The 22205-nt window shown below is 37.1% G+C and overlaps 1 protein-coding gene across 4 annotated transcripts in view; it reads left to right on the top strand.

Moving 5' to 3' along the window:
- ZCCHC2 (zinc finger CCHC-type containing 2) overlaps nt 1-22205 on the top strand; it is a 45788-nt gene that overhangs the window by 9888 nt on the left and 13695 nt on the right. For 2 of the 4 annotated variants that reach the window (XM_075052432.1, XM_075052431.1), the window contains exons 2-8: nt 4803-4914; nt 8276-8352; nt 10877-10948; nt 14236-14348; nt 16301-16395; nt 19828-19911; nt 21681-21738. In XM_075052432.1, the coding sequence (XP_074908533.1) occupies nt 4803-4914; nt 8276-8352; nt 10877-10948; nt 14236-14348; nt 16301-16395; nt 19828-19911; nt 21681-21738 (611 nt within the window). The remainder of the gene's footprint in view (nt 1-4802; nt 4915-8275; nt 8353-10876; nt 10949-14235; nt 14349-16300; nt 16396-19827; nt 19912-21680; nt 21739-22205) is intronic. The other 2 variants (XM_075052434.1, XM_075052433.1) reach the window with 1 other exon arrangement.

Below are 22205 nucleotides of genomic sequence, written 5' to 3'. Positions count from 1 at the left end.
GGAGAAATGGAGTTAATCCTCTAGCCTGTCACAAAGATCTGTGCGATTATTAAATTAATTATCTGGCAACTGGTTTGGGGCCACCCACGTTTCTTGCTTCACTGTATTTTAATCATTAGCAGCAGCACTATGAGCTGCAGTGAATCCTTGCATGTGAAAGCCTTGCAGTGACAAAGGCTTATGCAAGAATTAACCTTACACTTGCACGTGTTGTGTGCATACATTTTATTCATTGACAGGAAAAGACTAGCACAATTAGCACTATACAGCATGACCATGGACAGGAACTCCTCAGCAGCATACCCAGTTTTAAAGGACTTGTGTTTATGGTGTGACTGGCACCAGGTAGCGACCCATGATGTCACTCTTAATACTCAGAGGCCCTCCAGGCTGCCTTGACTTTCCAGTCACTTGCGTGCTAGAGTTGTCCGCTCTGACAATGCCACTTGTATTTTAGTTACTTGTGAGTGTTTGATGTAGGACTGTCAGAGTAGCTAACACTAAATGTGAAGAGTTGTAATGCAGCTTAAGATAGGGTCTGGAGCTGGCAGAGGAACAACCCTTTCAGGCTGTAAGCTGTAAGGTAAAGCTATGACTGCCCTGGATTACCCTACCATCTACCTCCTGTGTTCCACTAGGTGTTGTAAAAGCTGTCATTCACAGAATACACGCAGTACATATTACTGGTTTAACTTTCTAGCAGAAGAATTTTTCAAGTGAATAAATTATGAACTGTTTTACAGTTAACGATGTTTTCCAAAATTGTTGGTATCGGGACTTGTTTAAGTAGAGGTTTGAACCATGTAATATTTTCCAGTTTAGAGGGAGCCTTCAAATGTGGATGTAGTTCACCTGGTACAGAACGCTGCCATGGATAGAAAAGTAACCATTCTAGAGTAATTCTCTGCAAAAATATTTGAACACTGCTACAAAGATGATGTATGTGCTAGGTGAGAAGCAGGTTTCTAGTATTAGGAAGTGTAGCAGCAATAGTTAATGCTTCTTTGACATAAGCTGAGCAGAATACATCTTTAAAGTAAATCTTATTTCCACACCTCTCTTCTAGAAACTGCTCACAAGTTCTTTGACTTCTTAACTAGCAATTATTTATTAGGATAGACTGTAATTTATTTTTCCATTAATGAAAACAAATAGCCTGACTTTGAATGCAAAAGAAGGTCTGACTTTAAATTTGATTGGTTTTAGATCCATTTATGAATTTTAAAAAAAAGTAATTGATTAGGTGGAAGTCTCACCTTGTTCCTTAAAATGAATGAAGCACTGCCTTCAGCTCTTATGCTGATGATTTTGGAGGTGAAAGAAGACATCTTAGAAAAGTAAAACAAAGTGAATAGTTTGAGAGCCTCTCTCAAGAGTTAATCCAAATGTCTGTCATCTTCTGTATGCAGTGTGGAAGAAAGATACCAAAGCTGCTTTGGCAAAGCGTGTGGCTGTAGTTTAAGGAAGACCTCACTTCCACCAGAGAATTGACATTGATCTTCACTAGAAAACTTTGTTCAGTTGTTGGATTTCATGTCAGGAAGACATTCAGTCTTGTACTGAAGAATGTGCTAAACTTGTTAGCTTATGTGGTTTGGACACAGCCAGTTAATCATAGTAGTAGTACTTTTTATGGACAGTCTTAAATGAATTACAGTTTTAACAGGGTAACTTTAATGCTCAAATGCCAACAGTTTTGTGAATAATACATGACCAGGAGTTAACACTTAAAAAGTGAAGTACTTGGGTTTGGTTATGTCCACAGTTGTTATGAAATGTCTGACGAAACAGTATCAATGGGAGTTCTGAAAGATCTGAAAGTGGCTCCCTCCAGAGCATGCTTGTGGGTTGGTTTTTTTTTTTTTTTTTAATTAAACTAAACTAGGAAATTTGCTAAAGCTGTTAAAATGCAATCTCGTTGGTATACAGCTATTTTCCTTTCTTTTTGCATATCTGACAATGCACTCATAATTTATTAGATGTTTGAAGCATGAAATACTCTTTTGATAGTTAATGTCGTGGTTTAAGCCCAGGCAGTAGCTAAGCACCATGCAGCTACTCACTCACTCTTCCTGCCTGGCCCCTGGTGGGATGGGAAGGAGAATCGAAACCAAGTAAAACTCATGGGTTGAGATAAGAACAGTTTAATATTTGAAAGAAAAAGTAAAATGTAATAATAATAATGGGTAATGGTGATGAAAAGGAAGATAACAAAAAGAGAGTGAAAATACAACCCAAGAAAGACAAGTGATGCACAATGCAGTTGCTCACCACTCTCCAACCGATGCCCAATTAGTTCCCAAGCAGCAATCCACCCCTCCTGGCCAACACCCCCAGTTTATATACTGGACATGACGTCACATCGTCTGGAATGTTCCTTTGGCCAGTTTGGGTCAGCTCTCCTGGCTGTGTCCCCTCCCGACTTCTTGTGCCCCTCCAGCCTTCTTGCTGGCTGGGCATGAGAAACTGAAAAATCTTTGACTTAGTCTAAATGCTACTTAGCAACAACTGAAAACATCAGTGTGTTATCAGCATTCTTCTCATACTGAATCCAAAACTTAACACTATAGCAGCTACTAGAAAGAAAATTAACTCTATCCCAGCTGAAACCAGGACAGTTAAGTTTGCTGAGACTGTTTACTGAGTGACTAGGGACCGGTGTGAGTTTCATCTTGAGGAAACAAAGCATTCTCTGTATTTTAAATCTGATTGCTTTGAAACCTGAAATTACTGACAGTCAGTGTAGAACACAAACCGTACGCTGATTTAGATGAAACGGCTAAAATGTCAGTTCAGTTCCTCAGACCACCTGTAGTGCAGTCTAAAGGCACATAGATGTTCACTTGCTAATTGTGTACTGCTGTGTTGATGTGACTGATGGAGGTTAGATTAACACTATGCCCAGGGCAGGCTTGATGTCTTACTGGGTCCTAAATGAGTTGAATGTATTGTTAGGAGTTGCTGCAGTTTGTGCCCACGCTATAGATGATGTAAAGCTGGTTTAGTAAGATGAAGCCAGCTTTAGTTGGTACATCTGTCAAATCTGAAAAAGTTCATTGAAGAATTCACAGACTGCAAGGGGATTCCGATGTCTTTTGACACCTCTCTGCTTCCTCATTCTAGTCTGCCTGTTGTGACAGTTTTGGAGCCCTCTGTACCAAACAAGGTAACTAGTCTTAGTTGCTGGTTTGTGCTGTCATGTTGCACAAGTCCTTCAGGGGAAAAAAAAAATAAATCACCTATACTCGGGCACTTATTTCCAGAATCTTACGCTTCATGAATTTAAAAATAAGAGTACTGTCTCAAGATTTATATTTTTCCTCCACCCATCTTTTATGAAGGTCTTTCAGTGGAGCAATGTTCTTCATCCTGAATGAGAGAACAGTCTTCGAACTTTCAATATGTATCTCCAAAAAGTATCCATTTCTCCCAGGAATTTTATTTATTTTATAGAGCTACTAGTAAGGCAGCTATTTATTTACCTTCTAGTTTTCACGCAGACCAGTTGCAAAATATTTGTGGTGCATTGAATGTCCTCTATTTAACTTGCTTCTTTTGAAAGTTTTCCCAAGAAACCTACCCTCTGTTTTAGCTTCCAGTGCTTAGTAAAAAACAGTGTTTGGTTGATTTGTAGTGCTAAACAGAAAACCACCTTCTCTCCCCCTCTGTGCTGCTGCCACTGCTGCTATCATCAATATGGTATTTGCATATTGATGGCATTTAAGTACTTGCTAAGTTCATATGTTATACTACTTGTTACAGATAAATAGAGGTGCCTCACTTAAGGCAATGTGTCATTTCCTTAAAACATGGAATTACACTGGTCAGCTGGCAAAAGCAGTTGCATCTGAAATCATTGAACATTTTACAACATGCCTGAATTTTAGCTTGGTTGGTCAGTTTGGTTTTTAACAAGAGCTGGTCATTGAAGAACATGCAAATTGATACTTTAATGTTTTATCTTAATTTGGGAAAAATTACATAGGCTTTTGTTACCCTGGAGAAGCCACTTGAAGTCCATGCTCATTTAATACTTTTCTCTAATTTGTCATTAGCCTAGTTTGTTCTTTCTTCTCTTAGTTATCTGTCCATGTTACCTGTCTTGTATGATCTCCTGTTCTGTCCCTCCTTATGCACTGTATTAAAACAGTAGTATTTCTTGGCATATAATTTTGAAGTCTGTATGCAAATGTGGGGGGAGATGAGCTTTCAGTCTGTCCTTTTCTCTATGGAAGAGAGGGTGTTGGTGGCAACTGGTTGTGTGCTGAATGTTTAGTTAGTAAGAGGTGCATAGATTTAGCTGTTAGGACTGTATGTCCTCATAGGCTGTCCAAACAGTTATTCATGATTTCCTATATTGAAGAGGAGGCAGGCTGAAGATACAGGGCATGAATATAATTGAGGAGAATCTGTTTAGAGTGTAGCAAGTAGATGACTTCACAGGTTAGTAACTGAAAGAGTTCATACTAACAGTAAATTAGCACTGAAGCTCTGAGCTAATGATCCTGAATTGGCTAGCTTGAGATACCCTAACGGCACATGACCTGCCCCCCACCCTGTTCTGTTTTTAAAATAAGGTCAGTTTAATATTGGCGGTTATAGCTGACATTTAATAAATACATAAATAAAATAAAAATTTTAATGCCTAATGACCACATTTTTGCCACTGTCAAGAACTTCAGGGTTTTCTCCCACAGAATACCAAATAAGGAACTTTTTTTTTTTAATTTCTGCTGTTCAGAGCAAGCTTTGATAATATACATTCTATTAAGACACTTCCTTTTTTTTCCTTCTCAATTTAGAATGACTTTTCCCATAGTGACTGCATGTCAAGTAATGAGACCAGTTTGCTAGAACGAACCACAGCACCTCATGATGGACTACCGATAGCTTCCCATAGACCTCAGCGAGAAGGTATGTTGTCTGAGGCTTCTTTTGAGGAATACTTTAAGGTTTCTTTGAACGCTAAACTCTGCCTGGAGTTGTACAAATCTTGCATCTGTCTTGCTGTTTATCTGAATAAGAAACTGCAATGATTGGTAAGTATAATAACTTCTCTGCTGCCTGCTTGGTCTTTTCTTTATTATAACAAGATGCCATTCTTGTTAGCTGCTAACTTCTGGGGACTGCATGCATGAAAATTGTTTGCAAATGGGCTTCCTCCTGAAAAAAAGAGGTGGGATTTGGGAGAAAACATGAAAATTTAATTCAATTGTATTAGCGGTGTTCAGATTTTTAAAGTAAAACTTAACATGAAGGTACTGTGAAACAGTGGATAGCTTTTGCTGCTTGATTCAGTTGTATGCGATTAGTCTTAAAAAACAAAGAAAGAAAAACACATAATTAGGAGGTTTTATAGAAGTGGTAGTTTGGAGAAGTGAGAGGCTTTCCATAGAAATCAGTCGTCTTCGCTCTGTTGGGGAGAATGAGAACAAGGTTTCAGAGTGTAAATGGAACTCTTCTGTGCAATTGTCAGCACAGTTTCTTCTCTTTGAAGAAATGAGCATTACTGAAAACAGATTTATTCTTACCCTTTATTCTCCAACAAGATTAGCAAATCACTTGTCTACTCAAAATTAGTCTACACTATCCTGCAGGTAGTGAAGAGCTGGCAATCTGAGAAAACTATTGCTATTCCTTTTGTCCTCATAAATGTCCTTTTGTTTCTACTGTGGAGATTTAATTACACTTTGAAGGCAGGCAAATTGAGAGTTTAAATTCCTTGAAAAAAAACACAGAGAAAGATTATGGCAGATTACAGACAACAAACCTGTTTCAAATCCTTTTACAGAGTTCAAAGTGTTCATATGCACAAATTAGAAACACAAAAGGGAGACTCTCTTTAGCAACGCTCTTGAATTAAGTAACAGAAGCACAGAAAAGTTGAATAATTGAATCTAGCAAAGAGCTTAAATATTTCTCAGCATTTGTATTGTCATAGTTAGAAACTACAGTGACGGATCAGAATCATTTTGTGATATTTGCTATATAGGTATGTGATAGAAAAAGTCCCCACTACAGAAATCTCCTTACTGGGTTAGAAATAGCACTGATAATAAAACATAGTTTTTATTCTCAGCTGTGATGAATATGAATTTTAGAAATCTTGATTTATACTCTAAAATGAAAGCAGTTTAACGTATACATGCTTGACTTAATCCTCCTGAACACCTGTTGTGTCCAAAATAGATGTAGAGATGTAACACACCTCATTGGCTTGTATATTCAAACATTTCTTCTCGGTCTAGCCATTTAGAATATTTAAAGTGTAATTGTGGAAAGAGAATTTTAAAGCGGTCTGTTGAAACTGTGGAACTAAAGCTGTGCAGCAACAACACTGTAATTACCTGTTGTATCACTTACTGTGGTGAAGCATGCAACAGCAACAAAAAGAAGTTACAGAAGCTGAAGATATTACATTGTGTAATAAAATTTCTTTATACTTGAGGACAAATGTATTTAACATTGAGAGCATTCAATAGTTTAAAATAAACAGTCTCATTAGAAAAGAAGACTGTCTGTGAATGTTAATGGTGTTAGTTTCCATAATTATGTATGCTAAATATATGCATGTAGTGAAATGCAATTTAAACCACTATTCTCAGTTCCAGTCATGGGAATCAACTTTTTAATTAACTTATGAATATCAGCTCAGCTGATGGTATCAATTTTAACACTGGCCATTAAGAAACTTTACTGCACCAAAACTCATGTTTTGCCATAGTCCTTTTTCTAACAGTGCTTTTATCTATACCAGACAGTAAAGATTAAGGTCACTAAACATTTGGCTTTTCATGGTATCTTGATGTATGTTACTGTCTGGCATCCTTAGCTCATCTTAGATTGCTTTGTAAGAATTAATCTTCATTAACAGATAAAAATGAACTTACTGTCTAGCTCTCTAACTCGCAGGTAGAGGGTTACAATCAGTGTACACCAGCAGACTCCGTATTTGTCAGTCTTTCTACTGCAAGGATGGGAAGCTGTAATAATATCACTAGGCTTATATGCTGGCTTGTTATTCCTTTAAGGAAGTTGCCAATACTTAGTTCTCTTAGAAATGGCATGTTTGATGGGGATGATACTTCAATTGTAACTTTAACAAAATTCATTAAAGATGTTCAAGTTAGATGATATGGTAATTAGCTAATCTCTAAGAATAAGCTTTGTAACATACACTTGTAGGAGGTTGATTTTTATTTTTTATTATTATTATTATTATTATTATTATTATTATTATTATTATTAGTATCTCCCAATATATCCCACACAGTTAAAAATTGAAAGGAAAACATTATCTGGTAACACCACCGTCCTCCCACCTCCCCCCAAAAAAGAAGAAAAGTTTCAAAAGCATTGAAGGGAAGCATTGATGGTGTAGGGCTCCTCAAACTGTTTTTTAAATAAAACTTTTTACATATAAAGATGTGTTCATGCTTGTAAAGGAATAAAATTCTGTTGAGTTCTTAGGCCAGCATAGCAGGAAAAGTGAAAAGCCCATCTCGGCTACATAAGGATTTTTATATAGAGTATTACCTGAACAATGTCATGTGCCCTCAAGATCTCCAGGCTGTGAAAGCCATATAGTGCTGCTGCTTTCCAAGTCACAGCCATAACTTGCCTATTCCTGAATACAGTAGACTATGGGGAAGGAATGTTAAAGTAGCAAGTACTTTAAAGTACCTTTCTTCCTTTTCAGTTAAATTTAATCATACTCTTTACGGTATGTTTGTAGTAGCCTTCTGCTTCTCCTCTTCATTTTCCGTTTGCTAACACTCATTTCTCTCTCCTTCAGGCCTTCCCCAAGTGTTTCCTTCCACCTAAGTGCCTTTCAGAAATACAGTGGTTCTGCCTTAGTTTGTTCTTATTACTACTTGATGTTTCAGAAACGTGGATGTAGAAGGCACTGTCACTGGCTTTTATCAGCACTTGTTACGTCTTGGAGTAAAGATGCAATTTGACTTCCTTTTATTGACTTTTCACCTAGAGTGGTTATATTGTTGTATTTATGTGACTTTTGGTCTAAATAAGCTCTTTGGGTAATGCGCAGATTCCCATGATCTGCAATGAAGGGGTTGTGGTTAGGCCAGAGAAATACTTTGTAGAGAACAAGGCTCCACCTGCCCCCTGCAGTTTGTTATAGTAAAATAGCATCTGAGGAAGAGTGGGGTTGTGTGAATCAATAAATAGCATACAGTGATTCTCAGTGGCTAGATAAGTAGATGCATTTTCAGACTGTAATTTTGACATGTACAATAAGGTGTTTTTCTTTCAGCTGTACACATTGAGAAGATAACCCTGAAAGGAGTACCAAGAAAAAGGGCTGACAAACATTTGGAGTACACATTCAAAGTAAGCAAATGACCTCCAGAATATTAAAGTAATTGTCTTCAGGATATCTATGTATTGTAGATATATATAGCTTGCTTCAAATACCTGCTCAGAAGGCAATTTTGAATTACATTAGGGTCTTCAGAGATTCTTGGAATTATCCTATAATTCTCTTGGATTCTGTGTGCAGATCAGGTGTTTTATGTAATTGTGGGCATAAGGTGGGAATGTGTAAAACACCAGCCATAGCTGGGTGTGTGACATGACTTCAGGAAACTTGGCATTTCCTAATTTGGGGTAAGCATTACAAAGAATTCTAAAACTAGTTGATCGTTTGCTCAAGTGGCATAGGAGTGCAGCTCTTATGTCTGCAGCTATATATTTCTTGGAGTCATATGGTCATCTTAGGTCTCTTTCATGAATGTTTACCATAAGAGAATGGCTCCTGTGGTTTTTGGCAAAACTGAGGGTTGGTTGGTTGGTTTGTTTTGGGGTCTGTTTGCTTGTTAAGGTAAAACCAAACAAGCTAAAAAATGTCAACAAACTTGAAGGCCTACCTGGTATAATCGTCATGTATTACAATAGCCAGAGGCAACATATAAAACAATTATGTGAGTGAATTTTAAACAAAACCGAAACACTGCTGCTTACTACTTTGGAAGAGAAGCTTTCGATATTGAGGTCTGGTATTAAAGTCTGTAGGTGTTAAATAATAGCTGCTAAGGCTGTTGGTGGTGATGTTCTATTTGAATCAAAGTACTAATTTTCTTAGCAAGGACTGACTAACATCATGAGTCATTTGGCCAATAGATATTAAGTCTGGTAGTATGCCAGTTTTGCACACAGAGTTAAATTTTACCTTTTTTCCCCCCAAACAAAAGAATGTTTTAGATGAACCATAACTGGCCATATGACATGGGTCGTGGGAACTCTTTGAAGAGACAAACTTTAAAAAATGCCATTTTGAGATGAAAACCGATGTGTTGATCCCAAAGTTTGATATTGTATTCTTTAAATGGATGTGAATTACAGAGTTTAGTCTTTCCTGGTATTACTAGAAGCTTGAAATTTGAGTTAAGTTGACATGCATACTATCTCTGTTTTTGAAGTAAAGTAGTGGCAACAGATACCTTGTGGTTGATCATGTCTGAAGGTGAAATTTGCAAAAAATTCTGCCCTCTTCTTTTACTGAGGGCATTCCACACTACTGTCGTGGAATGTAGCCTTCAAAGTCTTAAAGGTTAACTTGCCCAAGTATTTCAACCTTGTCATAGATCTTTTGTCCAAATAGTTTGTGAACTGAGTACTAGGTAAAATACAATAGTAGGTAGGAGAGGTTTGTACAGAATGCCCATATGGCTTATTAACATTTAAAGTCACAAAACTATTTTGAAAATTCAGCACGTAGATGGATTTGACAGTGGTTTTGAATTTCTCTGTTAAAGGGGGAATGTGGAGATTTTCTGGGAAGTATTTGAGTAAGCTTGAAACTCCTCCACCTCAGTTCTTTTAGGATAGAGTTTCCTCTTCTCATCTGTACAGGTATATACTGTGCTCCTCACTGCAGATCATTTTATGCTTGCCCAGACACTGCTTTTTTAAGGTTATAACAGCAATTACAGTCATGGCTTCCCAACTGAGGGCACCAAGAGTAGCTGGCATTTCTGGAGACTACGTTGAAAGCAGTTGGTGGTTGACATTATTCTATCAACTCTTGGGAGTAAATGAATATTTATAATTGCCATGTCCACTCCCATTACACAGAATCTTCCCATGCATGTAATGGGAATCTTAAGCCCAGAAGTGGGCTTAAAGCCAGGTAGCACTCATCTAACCAAGCTTACTTCTTTTTACTTCCTCAAAGTACGCATGTGAAGGTGCTGTTTTACTACTTGCATGTTGTGTCAGAATAATAAGCTACTGAAATTTTTGCAAGCATATACCAAAATGCTGTCTGATTCTTGAGTAACTTCTTTAGTAACTTGCATTAGTACTTTTTTATGAATTGTACCCTATGACAACTTCTATATGACCATGTAAGATTCAAGCGTGAGGCAGATAAACTTATTTTATAGGCAATATGAACAAAAAGAGAAATTATTTTTTTTTTTACTCATGATAATGGCAAGAAGAGCTCAGTCCAGTATGTCTGATCTACAGTCCTTTTATCTGGTACCTGGTTTTTGCAGTTAATGATGTCTGTTTGATACCAAAGTCTTGTAATTACAGAGCCTTCTACCTGGCTTCTTTCTGAGTCAGTAAGTCAGTAATCTTGAGGGACTTGATTGCATTCACCTGAATTTGTTCATACTCCCTTTAGCCACAAATAACATGAAGGTGAATCTTAAAACGTACACTCAAAATTAGTGCATGTCTTTGAAAAAGTACACAGTTATCCCTGTACTGCCTGGTATTTACTTATCTGCAAGTGTTAACTCTTAAACCGAGATTGTCAGATTTATGGAAATGTTAAGATCAGATAGCTGATATGATATTTGGAAAAAGAAACTTTCCTCATATTTTTTTTCTTTTCCTTCCTTACTAGGTAACCTGGTCCGATCTTTCGGTAACATGTGTAACAAAAACACACCAGGAGCTTCAGGAATTCCTGCTAAAAGTATGTATTGAAATATTAAAAAAAAAATCAGGTTTATAACTTCAGAAGTAGTCTAGCAGAGCTGTGATTTCTGGAATGTAATTACAGGAACAAAAGCATGCTACCAGATTTTTGTACTTCACAATTGTATTAACCATTTAAATCACGTATGTGGTGGTGGAGCAGCTTGACAGATGAAGAAGGTTGACACAATGTTTAGGGAGTTTCCCAGGAGGAAATAATTTGTCTCATCTGAAATTGATCTTACAGTTTTAATTGAGCTACCATAAAGGTACCAGATGAGTTTTTAATATTCCCCACAGAGTTAACATGTAGGTACAAGTGCTGCTCGTTTGCTTATTGGTGTCCCTGTTAGAATGACCTTAAAGAGTATTATTTGTTGGTTTTAATTAATGAAGCAGAGCCATGAGCATAAAAGTTCTTAATTTTACTGTTGTATTCTTCAGTGGAGTAAAGGCAGGCGTATTCACTGTTGCAAGGAATTACATTTGAGGAAAATCTAGCAACTATTTGTGTGTGTGTGTGTGTGTGTGTGTGTGTTTAAAAAAAGTACAAGTTCTCTAAGTTGTTCTCCCCCCCCGCCCCAAGCAGGGAATGCATTTGTGTGTATAGGCCACATGCAGACCATATGCGTGTGGTGACCTTGAACTGTGTGTTTCATTGCCAGTGTCTACTATTTGGGGTTCCACCTATTCTGGGAGATTCTGTGTTTAAACTCACTGTTCAGGGGACTAATGAAAGATCTGCTTTGGCCATGTTTTGATGGCATCTGGTGTTCTTAACTGCAGTGTTAATTGCAAGTGGAAAGCCAGTTACTGTACAAAGGTCATTGTCTTGTTCACTGTTGTAGTTATCAACGTTACGTTTTCCAGCATTGTAGAAACGAAGCAGTGAGTATTCACTGCTGCTTTAATCTAGTTGGAATACCTAGTTCCAAGAGTTCCCAGAGCTTGATTTGTGAGGATTTCAATTATGGATGGCATGTCTGGTTGCGGATGGGGTGTCCCACAACGTAGGGTACATGCATCTGCTCCTGAAGAGAACCTTAAAACAGGACTGTCATACAGGATCCCACGCAGATGAGTGTTCAGCTGCATGCTTCCTGTTCTCCTACCTGTAAAGTAGAGATGAACACCAGTTTCTGAAGTGGACCCTCTAGTACCTACTTGCTGCCAGGAGGAGGCAGAGGAGCCAGGAAAACAGGATGCAAAATGTTGCAGAGCCATCTAGTTTGACGGCAGCTCTTCAGATGTGGAGCGTTCCATGTGCTGGCTTGACTGCTCCAGCAGATTCTAGATACATAGAAGGTAGCAGGACAAGAGGAAGACAACCACAGGCTGCTACAAGCTTGCTGAGGTGTTCTGGAGAATGTGCATAGCTGAAAAATATATTTGGTTTGTGTTGGTTTGATAGCCATAAGTAGAGAAGAAAGACAGAATTGTTAAATAAAGCACAATAAAACTTATACCTTGCTTTAAAAAGCACTGTAGAAGAGAATGCTGTCCAGTACATATGCACTTGCATTTTGGCTTTTTGTTATTCTTATTTCCAGTCTGCATGGCATTGTTAAGTAGTATGCTCAGTTTCCTAAGGACAGAAAAGAATGGTCAAAATAATTGATAGGAAATTCCAAGGTTGTGGGTGATAGGAGTAAGATAACTGTAAAAATTGTTTCAGAATAGAAGCATTGGTGGAAAAACTAAGATAGTAAATGGGATAACTTGGATGCTTTATATTTAAAGAGCACCTTCTCTTAGGTGAGAAACGTAAAAAGTTCTTCGCATGTAGGAAATTACCCACGTATCTGGAAGAAGGACTAAGCCTTGTTACTTACAAGCTTATATCTCATTACCTGAAGTTAAGATAATTCAAGCACCTAATCTTGGTTTTGTAAACTGAATCTTTAACTACAGAAGGAATTTAATTCCTTTTAATGAAAGTTCTAAAGAAGAAAGTTGTGGCTGTTCCTGGGGACAAATTTAAATACAAAACACCGGGACAGGAGGTTTGCTTGCCTCTGTGCTTCTGCAGTAGCTTTTTGGTACCTTTTGGTTAATACTGACTAATTCTTCAGAGTTCCTCAATAGCACATATTAAAGCCAAAGGGGTCAGTTAAGAACAGCTACTTTCAGCACTTCTTTCTGGTTTTGTATCTAATACACTTCAGGTGCTATAGCACTGTACTAATCCAATACTAACAGCACCTGTCTGTGTGGGTTCCAGAAGTTGCTTTTAGGTATGTTACCAAGCAATTATCTACATTAGACATAGTGTCTCTCTATTAGTAGCTTTTCATTCAGTGAAAGAATTACTTAGTGCTTTGCTGTTGTAGCACTAGCAGGATGTAATATCCAGCTGGCACTCTGGATTGGGTGTATTCCAGATATGCTAGAGGAAGAAGCTGCTCTAGTGTAAATTACTAAATGCTGTTGATCATAACTGATGGCAGATATTAACCAGATTAGCAATAGCTTTTAACTTCAGGAAAAAGCATTTTTGCTATGGCAGTTTACTTTTAATTGCCCCCAAATTAAAGGAGTTTTTGAAATATAAATTAATGAATTTGATCAGCTTTAATGTACTTAAGTACATTATTTTGGAAGTGGTAAATGTGAAAAATCTTTGTTCTAGGGAATATTTTCATTTAAAATAGACATGCACTTTAGTAGCAGGAATTTTGCCTTCTGAACTAGAACATCAGAAGACCTCACTTTGTAATACTGATATTGGAAAGAGTTACAATGAATTTTCATAAGTTTCAGTGTTAATGGCAACTGGAGAAGGACTTGCTATTGAGTAATCTCAGTATTGCCCACTGAAGTCTAGTGTATTATATAACTGAAACAGTCCCCTTTCTACTCCTGTTTCTTTAAAATAATTTAATGTAGCTAAGTGATGATAGTAAGTACAGTGCATTTGTCCTCCCTGGTAATTTTTTTAATGTTATTTTCAGAGCTATTTTCTGTGTGTGAAAGATTTAAAGAAATAAAAAAGGCTGTAAATTACTCTGGAAAAGAACTTAGTATTGGTAAATTTCTGTATGTAGTTCTTTCAAACAGAGCTTTAAACCATCTTACACCTGGGTTTGATGTGAGGATTTACACCAAGGTGTTTCTCTAGCAAAACTAAATTATGATGATTTGTTGTACCTTTGGTCTGTAAATTACCTTACTCAGACTGGAACAATAGAGTTTCTTGTTGATACCAAAAGGTATAAAGACTGATGGTGAGCAAATATAGTCTTTAAAATGTCAGCTACTCATTTTTCATATTAACCTTTTTCTCAGCTCCCAAAGGAACTGTCTACTGAAGCATTTGACAAGACTATTTTAAGAGCACTAAATCAGGGTTTTCAGAAGAGGGAAGAACGAAGGCATGCTGATCTTGAGCCCGTAATCAGGTAAATATTTTAGCGAATAACCTGAAATGCATCACCTGAAAAGTGATTGGAGTCAAACTAGGTGACTGTTAGGGACAATGGAAATTCTGCTGCCTAAACACAATTGGTGAAGAAAATGGGAAGGCAGTAATGAAATAGATATTCTTGACTCTTATTCTTTTTTCTTTAAATTGAGACTCTTATTAAACTTCAATAGATTACTTCTTTAGAAGTAATCATACAAGTACAAACATATTTGTCCTGAGTAGCAGTATATAGCAATGATTGGCACTTCTGTGAGGGTCTTACCTCCATTATCCAAGGGTATATTTAGAAATACTAGAAACAGTAACTCTGAACATATGTTCTGATTTTATGACAGGTTAGAGTGAGAGACAGAATAGAATTTGGAAAGTATAAACAGTAATAGTGAGGCATGTATGTAAAATTAAATGTAGCTCACACATTTGTAAGAAAATGGCCCATACCTCATAACCTACTATTTAGTGATGAGAGTGCTTGCTGGGATGTGGACATGTTGGTCAAATCCTGTAACTCAGAACAGCAATATGAATTTGGGTGTGCCTCCCTGTTCATTTTGTTTGCTACAGATGTCTTGTTACATTTGTTCTTTTCTGTCAAGGTTGTTCAACCTTGTTCAAAACAATTTAAATTAGTCATCAGGTTAGGCAGCATCTCTTGAGTTAGGGTACTTGCTGAATCAGGCACCGCTTTTCAAGCCCCTACTCAGAATGTACTGCGGGTCCAAGCATATCAGACCTTTGGGTTTTGTCTTAATAACTTAGCCTAAGAAGATAGGGAGCCACTGTGTGCTTCAACCTCCTCCTTCCCGATATTCTTTTATTTTGATTTGTAATATTATTTGTCTGTCTTTATTGGCTTGATTGTCAAGCCAAAATCTAAATCTGTGCAAACAATTTTGGCTAATAAACATTCTGGTTTTAAATGAGCAAACTTGTTACATAGAGGTTGACTGAAGAGAATGTATTGTAATACAGAAAGGTTGTGAAGCCTCACTGCACAGTAATTACAAACCCAAGAGATTCAGTTTGAGGATAACCTCTGAACATATCCAACCATGTTGTAGTATAGAACTACAATTACAATTTGCAAATTATGTTGTGACTATACTGGAATGCTACATGAATAATCTCATGATAATAGCATTACTGTATACAAATTTTGTTTTCTTACAGTGTCAAGTTTAGCAGATATATATATACACTTATTTGGGGGTCTTAAGTTGTGCCAATTGCCAAAAATTGCTCTCCTGCTCACATCCTCAAAAAAAGTAGAACTGGGTAGTGCTTCCTGGCAAGCAGTAACAGAAAACTTGGTGTGAGATGTAAAACCCATTCATTCTTGGCCTATTTTCTTATCTGAAGCTAATAGAATTTGTCACTGACCTCTTGGGAACAGACTCAGAGCAGTGTGGAGCAATATTGAGAATCCCACTCTTTGCTCTTGGAGATAATTATGAAACTCAAATACTGACATTATTGGTGAATTCAACTTTGTAGTTAACCAAATAAGTGTATTTAAGGAAAAGATGCATTGTTTTGGGAAATTAAAAGCCCTCTCAGTTTAAAAAAAAAAAAAAAAAAGTTGAAAAATAAGGTCCAGTGCTTTTTGACTCAGTTCAAACTCCTCTTTGATAAAATGTTACAGGTGGCTAAAATGTTTGAATTGAGATGGCTGAAAAGCACTTACTTTTAAATTAAAAAAATTCATCATACCAATTTCTTATATTGGCTGTACTCCGACCTTACACTAGCACTGAACAACAAAACTCCAAAGTAGCATTTAACGTTGTTTATGCTGAACATGCAATTTGAAGTGTTTGGACTTGTTAAGAACTGCCTAATTTGCTGTTAAATGGTACTGTACTAAATTTTTGTATTCTTCCTATGCAATATTGCTTACAGTTTAACAAACTCTCACTTAATTTTCAGGCAGCTATTTTCAAATACATCGCAAGCTTTTCTTCAGAATCAGAGAGTATACAACTTCTTCCAATCAATTTCATCAGAATCTTTGCACACTCACAGTAAGAAATATCCTAATACTGTTTTATATAACAAAAAGTCTATAAAAAGCTATTCTTCCTGTTGTGCCTAATTACAGTTTTACAATTATGTATTCATGTTACATTGTATTCCACTGGTCGTATTTGAACTCCCTGCCAACGAGTAGTGGCTTCAGCAGATTCTCATGCTTTTAACGGTGGGAACGTGCTATGTAGCATCAGCTTGTGTTCCTTTCTTTCTTTCTTCTCCCCTGTACCATCATGCTATTAAAATAGGTAATTAATGAATTGAGTATGTGCAACAGTTCAGGACTTTTTCCTTTTAAGAAATCTTAAACTTTGGAACAAAAAGCTTGAGCTGACCCAAAAAATCACATCTGTTTTTTATTTGGTTTCTTTTGTAGATGAAGTGTTTGTCTTGATATTTAAACTAAGATTCATTTTGGGTACATAGTACATAAACGGTGGGATGGCCCTAATTTCAGAACATACAGAATCTCGTTCAGAGGATTTGCGTTGCAGAGATTTCCTTGGTGGACCTCTTATCTACTTGTGTATTACAAATTGTTTGTGAGACCTAAGCTTAGCTTCTCTGTGTGGATGCCTTAGGATGTGATCTTTGTTTCTGTTGAATCTTTTCTTCTTTCAGTGCATGTTTACACCATGACAGTTAAGGCACTGACTGTGAGGCCACTGCTTCAGAAGTTGCAGAAGACCTTAGTAAGGAATTGAATAAGTTGGAGTTTTCAAACAGACTGCTCATATGCGCTTGGAAGAAAATAGAGGAGTGACGGCTGACTTTAATTTGAAATGTTGCATGTGATCTGTGACAAATGTAGTCTTTCCATGATGAGATGGAGGCATTGTGATTAGGGTAGAAGCTGGAGGTCATTTTATGACGCTTTTTTTTTTTTTCTTTTTTTTAGTAACACTGAGGACATTCTTGCATGGCAGTTTAGTGAAAATGTTAAGTTAATGAGGTCCAGGATAGTTGTGAAACTGGCTGGAATTTACTGCTGTGAAAATTCTGACAACTCTGTTGTACTGAAAGGCTGCATGGGGAGGAAAGAGTTCCCAAAGTCCAGAAAGATTCATGTTAATGACGGGCACACTGCACAGGCTATGCATATTATAGTCTGTAGACTACATCTAGGTGGGAAAGACTTGCAAATGCATTGTTTTACATGATTATAGTTTGAAATGGTCTGAAAAAGAACCAGTGCCGGGTTCCATCATGATAGACTTGACTGCGTTAGTGCAGGGCAGAAATGATCTGCAGGGTACGTAAATCAGAAGGGTAGAATGGAAAGATGTCAATTCTGAAGGAAGTCTTACAAATTATAATGTGATTGTAAAAGGGAGGTAATTTTTATAATTAAATAAATAAATAATTGGGTACATGAAAGTTCATTGGGATTTGTCAGATCTAGAATGCATGACAGATAGGATGGGGAACTTAATTGTTTAGCAGAGAGGAGGAAAAATTCCAGTGGAGGATGACTTAAGTCTTCAAATACCAAGGAGTCGTAATGTAAAGAGGATCATCTGCTCTCTCTGATGGTTAAGACAGAAAGCACTGGGCTTAATTTGCTATGAGGAAGATTAGGACCAGGGGCAGGCAAGAACCTGGTGATTACCAGACAAGTCTGAAGCAGTGAGGCAGGTCTGAGGTCAAGGCAGAAAAACAAGTCACTAGGTCACGGTTAAGAACAGGATCAGTGAGGTATGTGGCCAGGCACAGGCATGGCTGCCGTGCACCCCAGGCAAGGACCTGAGCAATAAGCTTCAAATGCAGCTCCCAAGCCAAAGGATGGAGGCCCCGGATGAGGCTTCTTCCAGTTATTTTCCCAGCAGTCTCACCCAAAATTGCAAAACTGCGCTGTATCAGATTGGATCTTGAGCACAGTCAGGTGAAGCCGTTGGGAGGGCAGGGGAAGAGGTTGCAAATCCCATTGGTGTGGTTCAGGGCTCTGACATTGAGTCAGATCTTAAGAAAAAGTTTGGTGAAGACAAATAGTGCGATGAATTTAAGCATAGTTGCTTTTCTTTTGAGAAGGGGGACTGGGTGACTTGTCTGGGGTAGCTCACAATCACGTTTCCTATGGTGCAGGCTAATAGAAGCTGTACTAAGACAAAAGTACTCATCCTGCTCATTGCCAAAATTACCACAGTTAAGTGGCTCGAGGTTTTTTTTATTGGTGGCCTCTGTGTTTTTCTAGGTTTCCTGTTTGGGATTCCTGGAATACTGCTAATACTTGCAATTGCAAGTTAGCCTGTGGTAGCATATTTTGAATGTGGTGACAGCGTTGGGGGAGGAAGCATATCTTTAAGAAAAATCTCATCACAGTTCTCAAATAAGATGTGCAGAATTAATTGGCAGACAAAGGATTTGTAGCTTAAATCCTTCTTCAGTCGGTATTTAGAGTTGGGGATAAAAATATCTCTTCACAGAAATACAAAAATATTCACTTTTTCTGAAGAATATGGTTTTAGTAAAACCTATGTGGAAAAAAATTCTATGTTCAGTGAAGGGTCTTTATACCCTAAATAATAGTTGGGATCTCACACTGAATAATATATTAAGTAAGTGTAATTATGCCACCATGGTTCCATTAAGGAGGAAATCAATTATCTCCCTCCTGGTTCATAACATCAGTTATTTTACACTTTCAGGTTGCAGTAGACTCTTGATTCCAACAGACTTTATTAGAGCATGATCTCTGGAGACTTAGTATCTTCAATGCAGACAATATTCAGAAGGATCTTCTTATCAATGTTTCAAACTCCTAAGCAACAGCTTTCAGATGATTTTACCTGCACTAACTTGGAACTTTTTGAGAGGGAAAGAGTAGACTCCTAGAGTTAGATTCATTACCGAACTACTAAGTCCTTTTTCAGAGCATGGCAGTGGTATTTTTGCAACAAAACTGTTAATATTGCCACTTCTTTTTCCATCCCATCTAGCATAACAAGAAAAAATTGTGTGTGAAGACTGTATTAAGGGCACTAGAAGACTTTAGCCTAAATTAAGTCTCTTTTGACAGGCAAATGATTTGACAATGGAGGAGTGTAACTTGTTGCAGAAGAATTCTAATAACTATCATTGGTCTCCTCCCATTTCCTGCTGTAACACAGAAGGATTATAAAAAAAATCTGAAGTGCAGGATAATAGGAATGTTTCTAATACTATAATCACAATTCCAACCTTTTGAAATTGCACCATAGCTTTAAAATTGTTTTGCACACTCTTTTCTTCAAAATAAAAGTATCTCCATAGAGCCTTTACTCTTGGAGATGGCCTGCTTTGAAGGAGACAATGTTCAAATTATTGCCACATGCAAACGAGTAAGTTCAGTCTTCCATTTCCCTAGCTTCCAGTTTAGTGCAAGCATTCAGGAACTGTCTAGTTTTTCAAGATCTATAAAGTTACTACGTGAACTTTATTCTCTGCAGGTAACTTACAACCCTCTTTGAAGACGGTTAAGGCACCAGAACACTTCAAGGAGGACAGTTCAGAAGCTTCAAGTCAGGAGGAAGGTAGTTGTTTACTCAAAGGTGGTTCTTTTCTGAGAAATTTTACCACACTCAGTTCTGGAAATCATACAGTTGACTGATTTCTTCATTGGTACAAAGCCGAGAGATTTGAATGAAATCTGCTATGTAAATGAAGAATTTTTATATACTTTCAGCAGTTTCCTTTGGAGGTTGCTATGTAATTCAAGGAGTGGGAGTGTTCATAGACAGCTTGAAGGCAGAAGTTCACAGCTGTGTTGAGCAACCAGGAAGATATACTTTACAATTTACTTGAGCCAAGATTGTTTGTAGCTTTTCGTGTCTTTACCCATTCTTTAGTTACCAGGGTTTGAAGTTGAGTGCAGCACTTCAAGAGTTGCAGACTGTTTTGCATTAAATGTGACAAATTTGTCTAGCTTTTAGTTTTACACAGAAAGGATGTTCAAGTTTTCTTATTCTTAACCTATGCTGCTTTTGTACTCTGGATTGTTAATAAGGACTGTTTGGGACTATAGGGAGTATTAATTACAGTCTGAAAGCTGGTGTTTCCCAAATACCTCAAAAACAGTTCACATGTGGAAGCAACGGCCTAGTGGCTGGTCAGTAATTTCATTCTGAAAGGAATGGCAAGCCAGTTTTGTGTTGTTTTCAGTAGCAAACAAGTATAAGCTTCTGGTAAGTGGAAAGGATGAGAAATGGGACTGACAGGTGAACATGGACCACTGAACACTTACACTAGCTTTCACAGAATGACACCACTCTTATTAGTTATTAATGTGTAACAGTATAAGAAGCTTGCAGTTGACCTGATGTGCAATCATTAATCCACATATGCAGTTCAGACAGCTTTTTCTTATTTAAAAAAAATCATTACCATATTCTTTAGAGTTCAGAACGCACCAAGTAAATTTACAATATATTTGGAAATTGCTCAAATAGTGGTTTATATACTGTCCTTAAAAAAAAAAACAAAACTGTTCATCTAATGAAACTACAAATGCATTTCAGAACAATTTTTGTGCCATTTTAGTGAAGTGCTACTAGAAGTTTAAAAATTGTGATTTTTTTTTTTTCTTTTTTTTTTTCCAAATCAAAATTTGGACTTGTGTAGCATTGATAGGAATTCAGGCAAAATGATAGCTACCAAGAAGGCTAAGATCATCAACAGTTGGAATTAAGAAAAGTTGCTTTTGTTAAAATTTAATGGTTGCCTTAAAGAAAGGGTAGACTATGTCTCTAAAGTTCTTGTTTCTTGTTTGAGGCAGTATTTCTTTTTATGTCAAATGTAATTTGTAAAGTTTTACTAACATAGTGAATTTTGAGGTTCAGAGTGCAATACTTCTGTGTAAGACTTGTCTTCATTTACTATTCAGAATGTGTGACATAGTTTTGAGATGAATTTTAGCAATTCAGAAAAAATTACAAAATTCTGTACTTTTCTGAGTCCTTTCTTCTCTCTCCATCCTTTCATACTGGGTGATGCTCAGTCGTGCATTTAGTCCTTATGCTTAAATATAGAGGTGAGCAAGCATAAACGGTTGTTACGGTTCCTATTTTTCTGTTTCATTCTTCTGTGAAATGGAAGGTGAAGAGTCCTGATTATACTGTCTGTACAAACTGATCTGTCCTCTATGCAACACCTGTTAATTTCAGCACTGTAAATAAAGCCTAGCCTATTTATTGGAGATGTCTTCTGCTAAGAGTCCGGTAGTGATGGAAAGGTGAATTTGTTGGATTGATCTAAAAGAGGAAATAGGAATTGCTATTGAAATTATGCTTTATTTTTTTTCCAGATGTAATGCAACACACAGCAGTTCACAAGAAACATAATGGAAAAAGTCCTGTTGCCAAGTAGGTACTAGGATGTAATGTGACCGTGATACATTTCTGAACTTCATTTGTTAGTGCTTTGAGAGTGTGTGTTTCCTTCTAGATTAAAGCTTGTTTGTGGGGTTTTTGTTTGGTTGGGGTGGGGTGTTCTTTTTTTATTTTTTGTTGTTTGGAGGGATGTTACTAACAATCTGTATTAGAAGAATATTTCAAAAGATGCTATTTCTAAGTCTGTAGCTCTAGGTCATTTGGAACTCTCTTCTTTCCCAAATTTTGTGAATCTTTGCTACTTGAGTTGATGTTTTGATTTGTGTTTATAAGCTGAGTAACATAAATTTGTATTCCATGTATTTTTTCCCATGTGCACACACAACCATGCGTATACTGAAAATTTCCAGTGCTGTTGATTTTAAGCTTTTCTTCAGTAGCTTCAGAGATTACCTTATAGGAGAAGGTAGTCCATTCTTTAGCTTGCTTAGTAGCAAAAG

Source organism: Buteo buteo, chromosome 20, assembly GCF_964188355.1.
Source record: "Buteo buteo chromosome 20, bButBut1.hap1.1, whole genome shotgun sequence".
NCBI classification, from domain to species: Eukaryota; Metazoa; Chordata; class Aves; order Accipitriformes; family Accipitridae; genus Buteo; species Buteo buteo.
This window is presented reverse-complemented; position numbering and strand designations above follow the sequence as displayed.